The 7,375-nt window shown below is 36.2% G+C and overlaps 1 protein-coding gene across 1 annotated transcript; it reads left to right on the top strand.

The window, feature by feature from the left end:
• The first annotated feature begins 280 nt into the window (after positions 1-280).
• On the top strand, positions 281-2,443 carry LOC105962599 (uncharacterized). The gene is made up of 3 exons (XM_012986912.2): positions 281-1,009; positions 1,452-1,892; positions 1,975-2,443. The coding sequence occupies exons 1-3, from the start codon at positions 532-534 to the stop codon at positions 2,163-2,165; spliced, it is 1,110 nt and encodes a 369-aa protein (XP_012842366.2). The 5' UTR covers positions 281-531; the 3' UTR covers positions 2,166-2,443.
• Positions 2,444-7,375: the final 4,932 nt, after the last annotated feature.

Raw genomic sequence — 7,375 nt, 5'->3', positions numbered from 1 at the left:
CTAACAACAATTCAGTATGTCAAAATTCTAAGACAACTTAAATCAAATCATTGTTTTAGAAAAGGAAAAAAAAAACTTAAAATAGGTATTATATAATATATATTATTTATAGGTGTATTTTTCGGAATTAATTTCGAAAATTAAATCGGATCGGAAATTGAAAATTTTAATTTTTTTTTTTTTATGTATATAATTCCAATTCCGAGGTGGTTTCAAAATCGGAATTTTTTGGATTTTCTTAAAATTAATAAATAGCGTGTGTGAGGACAAAGGTTTGGTTAGGTCGGTTTGAGCAGTAATTTTCTTGAAGAACAAGTTGAATGAAGACACGTGATTTGACCAAATCCAACAAACAAATATTAATATATAATAATACGATGATTCGCGAACTCAATCCTTGATTGTTTGTTCTTCAAGAAATATACTTGGTAAACCTTCATCTCTTCTTCCTTTCCATCCATGGCGGCCAAACTCCTTTTTATTTGATATTTTATAGTTGAGATCACTCTTTTTTTCTTGGACAAAACGATAATGCAAAACATGCCCGCTTTCGCTAATTTACACCTGAAAAATTTGCTCGAACCCGATGTTCGAGCCTCCTCCAAACAGGATCCGAATCCGAACCCGGACCCGGACCAGATAAGTAGACACTTGTACATATCGCCCGTTCTGTATTCCACTCCGAATCAGGCTCCATTACCGGAACATTCCTCCACCGACCCGCTCACCCCTTCCCCGTACGTCGTCAACCACAAGCGCCGCCGCGGCGGCGGAACTGAACCGGCGGAATTCGGCCACGGCGATGCTCCTGATTCGCCCTCCGCAAACGACGGCGGCGGCGGTTCGAATTTGGACGATTTCGCGACCGAGGAAGGGTTTCTCGACCCGAGGAATGAGTACTTGAGCGTCGGAAGTGAAATCGGAGACAACGATTTCTCCGGCGGCGGACGGCAATTCGAGAACTGCAGCTTCACTTCAGCTCAGGGTGACTTCTTCGATGCAATTGATGGTAAAATTTTAGGGCTTCTTCATTAATAATTTATATATATAATCGTATAATATACAATGTGCTGATATAGGGGTGCAAGTTCGAACGGAAATTCGAATTTCCGCCGGTTCCGATCCGAAGAGTTCCGATTTTGGAATAACTTTTTTCATTCCGATTTTCGACTCCTTCCAATTTTTTTTTGAAATTTTAAAACTTTTGTGATTTCCCTTTTTTTTTCCCCCTAAATTCCGAATTTTCCATGCCTTTTTGAATTGGAATGAGCTTTTAGATTCCGAAAGTTTTGGAATTTTGGAATTGGACTTCTGATTTTTTTTTGAATCTTTCAGAAAATGCTAATTCCAATCTGATCCATCCGACTGTCACCCCTATGCCGATATAATTAAAATAATTAGTATGTGATTCACAATTGGTATTGAGATCGATTTGCGTTTTCTATTTGCAGATTTCTCGTCCGACGGGTCCGTTTCAAATACGCCTTCGTTGTGTTCGAGAATCGAACCGGAACTGCACACCACAAGGCTTCGTATTCTTGAGGAAATCGAAAAACGAACAAATGCAGAGGAATCTCTTCTTCTGATGCGCAATCAATGGGAGAGGATCAGTAATCTTATGTCTCGAGCCGGTTTAACGTTTCCCGCGCCTCCATCTCTTGCGCAGCTGAAATTAGAGGGCAACAAGAGTTCCTTGATGGACCAATTTACCCAGGAAGTTGTTTTCGTCAGCTTCGTCGACGAAGCCATTGCAAAGGGCGAAGCACGTGCCGAAGTTGAAGAAGCTGCTGATGTCATCATCGAATCGAAAGACCAGGAGATATTGCGACTGCAGGACAAACTTCAGTACTACGAGACCGTCAATCATGAACTGTCACAGAGGAAGCTTGTCGGTATGTTGTTTTTCAATCTCCGACATTTTATCTGATTACATTTTGTTGTGTCTAATTAATTGTGTCGGTCGAATAAATGCAGAGGTGGCACAAAGGCAACGAGCAAAGAAAAGGAGCCGAAGAAGGTGGTTATGGAGTTTTACGGGATTGTCGATTGCTGTTGGGGTATCGTTCTTGGCGTTTTCGTACATTCCGCAAGCAAGTAATTATATTTCATTGCTGAAGTCTGATGTCGACTCGAGTGATTCGTCGTGTGTCGATGCGTCCTCTTAAGTGTGTAGAGAAAGTAGAGTATGAGTTGGAGTTTAGTTTGTTGCTCTTCTTCTTACACAAGGATTTTGAACCAAACTTTATGATCGAACTTATGATTGCTTTTTCTCCTAGCTTTTTATGCTGCACAAGTGCTTTTTTTGGTATTATGTAATGGTGCATCAGTTTTTTTTCATGTGAAAAGTAAATATCATATATTCAAGAGTATAACAGAGAATAAACCGTATATTGAGGACGTTATCGACATATACAATACATGTTACGGCCTCGTTTGTTTGCTACTGTTTGGTTACATTGACTAAATAGTAGGAGTTATTAAGATGTTGAGTAAAAAGCAGTTTGCCCCCTAAACTAATGACCGTTTTGCACTTTGCCCCCCAAACAAAAAAAATTTGCACGTTTTTACCTAAACTCGTTAATTCCTTGCACGGTGCCTCCTGAACTACATTTTCCGGCAATTTTGACCGGAATACTAAAACATGTGCATTGCACGTGAGATTTGGAGGGATAAATTTGTCCATTCATATACATCCTATATATTGAATATAAATTAATCATTTAAATAAATTAAATAAATAAATAAGCAAAAAAACAAAAAGAAAAAGAAGAAAAGAAAAAGCGTTGTAACGCACTACCATCCCAACCCATCTCCAAGCCCAGCCAAAAGAAATCCCAACTCAAATTATAAAAAGTCAATTTCCTTTGCTGCCCTGTAACTCGGAGAGATTGAGAGGATTGCAGCTGCTATAAAGGGATTGTAAAGACAGCGGCGATGAAGGTGGAGCAAATCTCCTACAGGTCAATCTCCGCCGCCATAGATCGGAGACTGTTCAAGGATAACGACGGTGCCGCCGCCGCCGGCGGCTCCCGTACGACCATCATCAAGAAACAATTCCATAGATTCTTACTATGGCGGGTTCTCCAATCACCCTTCTTTATTTCTCCTCTCAAAAACCCTCTTCCGTTTCCCCTTTTATCACCGTTTTCCTTTCCTCTATCTTCTCCGTTTTCCTCTTGTTCGTTTCTTCCCCACACCCGCTGTCGTATGCTTCCGCTTTCCAAATATCACTTTCATGTATTAGCTTGATTGTGTCTGGAGGTGAGCAGAGTTTGTTGAGAAAGAGGGTCGGAGGCGGTGGTTTGTTTGTGTTGGGCCTGTAATGCTTATTTTAATTTTTCAATCGACAGAGCAGTTTATGCTCTGAAGAACTCCGACCCAGTTTGCTCTGATGGACGCCGTGGCAATGGTGGATTCGACCGGAATGTTTGTCTGCCCGCGCACAGGTATTGCTTTGTCGGCGTTGATGAAGCTGAGAGGGAAGGGGGTTATTAAGCCGACGAATCGGGCAGTGGTGGTTAGCAGGACTCATGGAATGAAAGTTTAGAGGTCGAAATGAAGGTAGGAAAGTTGGAGGTGATGATGATGATTTGCAGACAGGGGTCGGCCAAGGGAAGAAGATGACAATATTCTTTTTTTATTTAGTTTTCCTTCTTTTTAATAGTTAGATACGAGTGATTCATAAACTTTATGTATTTTATAATATGGGTATGAAATCCCGTGTGAACTGTGGAATTCTTCGATGTAGCCTGAGAAGAAGAAGAAACAGAGTTGATCTATGAAGATAGATGAAAAATGGCGGTGTGGGAAGAGTTTGGGGTTTTTTTAATGGCCAACGGGATGGTGGCAGCTTTCTTTTTCTTTTTCTTTTTTAATTTTATTTTTAATGATTAGTTTATATTAATACATAGGATATAAGTGAAGGGACAAATTTACCCCTACAAATTTCACGTGCAACGCACATGGTTTCTCATTCCGGTCAAAATTGCCGGAATATTCCTTTTATGAGGCACCGTGCAATGAATTAACAAGTTTAGGTAAAAACGTGCAAAATGTTTTTGTTTGGGGGGCAAAGTGCAAAACAACCTTTAATTTAGGGGGTAAACTGCTTTTTACTCTAAGATGTTTGGTTGGTAAATTGGAAAAATACTGAAGTCTGCTACCAAAGTGGAAAGATACTACTATTTCAAGAAATTATTAACACCCCTACCTTCATCCAATTAGTTTTGTAGGGGGGCTAAAAATGAAAATTACAAATTTATCCATCTAAACTATTTGCTATCTAGGGCCTTGGGTCTATTCATCAGGAAACAGTATCAAACCTCCATCCGTTAAAGAAAAATTTGCGCCAAATCTTCATGTAGTTTTTCTTGCGTAAAACTCTCTCGTGTTTCATTTTACTTTGCTTTGCGCTTTATTTTGCTTTGCACGAAATTTCCTTTCCGTTAAAAGTTAACACCGTTAACTATAGAGATGTTTTTATGCATTTTTTTTTTCATAACAGAGGGGGATTTCGTGCATATTTTCTACAATACAAGGGGATTTTATGCAAAATTAATTAATTCGTTTAAAATTAATATTATTTTCTTAAATTAAGTCGAACACATTTATTTATTTAGTCACAATATTAATAATAAAAAAATTTGATAGGTGTGGTGAATATTTAAAAAAAAAAAAAATTTATATGATTTAATTTATTAATGTATTTAATTTTTTTGATTATTTAAATTTATAATTATTCTATTAGAATTATTATATATTTTTATAATTCATCATGGATTAACTATATATGAGAAGAACATAAATAATTTGAGAATTTGTTCCAACTTCCATCTCGAATATTATTTTTTTTGTTTTTCATATTTAAAATTAATAGTTGTATCCAACTTAATTTAAGATAATAATTTTAATGTTAAATGAATAAATTAATTTTGTATAGACCCAATTATGTTGCAAAACCATGCACCAAATCCCCCAATGTTTCAAAAACTTGCATAAAATATAGTCTATAGCGGAGTTAACTATTTACCGGAAATGGGGATTACGTGCAAGAAAAAGATGAAACAAGGGGAATTTGGTGCAGTTTTGTCTTTACATAGGGTTTTTTATGTTGTTTACCCCTAAAATCAGCTTAATTTATCTAATTTATCTTTGTACCGTCACAATGTAACATTTTGTCACTTTGCATCGCAAAGAACTTTATTAGCACTTGGCGCATTTGAAAAGTACAAAATCATTCAAATAATAGAATTATCATAAAGTAAATCACAAAATTATTGAATAGGTATGTCTTTGGATTAGTAAAAAAAGTTGAAGATATTATCTTTTTTTTGGGCGTAATATGGTAAAAAAATAGTTGAAGCATTGAAGGTGGAAAAATTAAAATTTCAATATTTGGCAGTTTGCACCAAGATCCAATGGTTGTTCATCGGACCTAGTAACAGGGACTCTTTCGATTTTTTTGATGCAACTGAATATGTTTCGACTTTTTTTACATATGGTAATTTCATTCATTTGCGCTTAAGGGTAGAATGGTCTTTTTGTGGAACGGGGCGAACTGACTATTTTTTAAGGATCAGGGGCATTCTGGACCTTAGATAAAGCGCATCAACACCATGGCTTGCCTGGGCCTGCAATTTGCTAGTCGAGGTCAGTGTTATTAGCGCTTGTTCGGTTACCGCTATAAGGTTCTGCTGACTAAATAGTAGGGGCTAATAGCATGTCCGGTTGGTAAGATTCACACTTTTTCAAACCCGCTACTAAAATCAAAGCCCGCTATTAAATGCTACTATTTCTTTAAATTAGTAGCACCCCTCCCCATGAGATTAATTTAATAGGAGGTGACTAAAAAGGAAAAAGACAATTTTATCCTTAAAATCATATTTTATTATTGTAAACTAAGTGGTTTTATAGACAATTCATATATAATAACCGATTTTAACAAATTTAATAGAAAATCTAATCTAAGAAACCGAACATGCTACTAACTAAATAATTAATTAGTCAGTAGGGAGTTAATCCAATCTCATGTAATCCAATCTAATCCAATATAGGTAACCGAACGAGCCCTAAGTATCTTAAAATATACAACCATTCGGTTCGTTTTAAAATATTAAAATATCAATTCCTGAAACTGTCTGTAAAAGGAAATGATGGGCCTCTACAAATTCTTCAAATTATACAAAATTTAAAGCTCATTAAATATTCAATTCGACATCAAATTCTCTAATTTCTTCACATGGATTTGAAACTAATAAAACCTAATAACTACTAAATCGTCAATTTGGGGAATCGATATGTCAAGTTTGATATTGATAAGAAGATGAAGGGAAAAGCCAGAATTGGAGTTGATAATGAAGCTGAAGAGATCGATGAAGATGAAAATGAACACAATCATTTGAAATTGGAGGATGAGGAGGATTATAGTGATATTGATCTTGAAGATGATGAACGATAGATTATTTTTTACAAATAGTGATCCAAATTTCAACTTTGATGATGCTATTTGATGAATGCTTATGACTTTTGTTCTATTTTATAATGTAGTGTTGACATTCGAATTTAGATCGATTTTGAAACAAATGGTTAGACTTTAAAGTATTAAATTTTACATGTTTATAATATTTTTATTATGTATATATATTTTGTACGATTTTTTTGGTTGGTTAAATATCTTACACTATAATAAACACTACGATAAGTAGAAGAAAACGATAGGCAATAAATTTCCGATTCAATAACATTGGTAGAATTTAACATAAAGGGAGATGCAACAAAAGAGCTCATAAATAGGTCTGATGTATCTAATGAAGGACGAAGTCAAAGGACGAAATTTGGCGTTGACTACATTGAAAACCACAACCTACTATTTGTCTTTAAAAAAATCATTCAAAACTACAGGCTTATGTTCTGAATGTGACAATGCACTAGGAAGCACTCACTCTTGCAAAATAGCGTTTATGGTGGAGTTTAAGAAGAAGAAGAAGAAGAAGAAGAGGAGGAGGAGGAGGAGGAGGAGGAGGAGGAGGAGGAGGAGGAGGAGGAAGAGGAAGAAGAAGAAGAAGAAGAAGAAGAAGAAGAAGAAGAAGAAGAAGAAGAAGAAGAAGAAGAAGAAGAAGAAGAAGAAGAAGAAGAAGAAGAAGAAGAAGAAGAAGAAGAAGAAGAAGAAGAAGCAGAAGAAGAAGAAGAAGAAGAAGAAGAGGAAGAGGAAGAGGAAGATGAGGAGGAGGAGGATGAGGAGGAGGAAGAAGAAGAAGAAGAAGAAGAAGAAGAAGAACAATGAGGAAGAATAAGAGGAAGATGAAGAAGAGGAGGAAGAAGAAGAAGAAGAAGAAGAAGAAGAAGAAGAAGAAGAAGAAGAAGAAGAAGAAGAAGA

This window comes from Erythranthe guttata, chromosome 2, assembly GCF_056151865.1.
Source record: "Erythranthe guttata isolate IM_541 chromosome 2, IM_541, whole genome shotgun sequence".
Lineage (NCBI taxonomy): Eukaryota > Viridiplantae > Streptophyta > Magnoliopsida > Lamiales > Phrymaceae > Erythranthe > Erythranthe guttata.
The sequence above is the reverse complement of the archived record's forward strand: the minus strand, read 5'-3'. Positions and strand labels throughout refer to the sequence as shown.

What these genes read in the sequence shown, in the direction of transcription:
- LOC105962599 (XM_012986912.2), top strand. Translation starts at nt 532, where the DNA reads ATGCAAAACATGCCCGCTTTCGCTAATTTACACCTGAAAAATTTGCTC. An exon ending in CTTCTTCGATGCAATTGATG is followed by an intron (nt 1,010 to 1,451) that starts GTAAAATTTTAG and finishes TTCTATTTGCAG; the next exon opens with ATTTCTCGTCCGACGGGTCC. An exon ending in GTCACAGAGGAAGCTTGTCG is followed by an intron (nt 1,893 to 1,974) that starts GTATGTTGTTTT and finishes GAATAAATGCAG; the next exon opens with AGGTGGCACAAAGGCAACGA.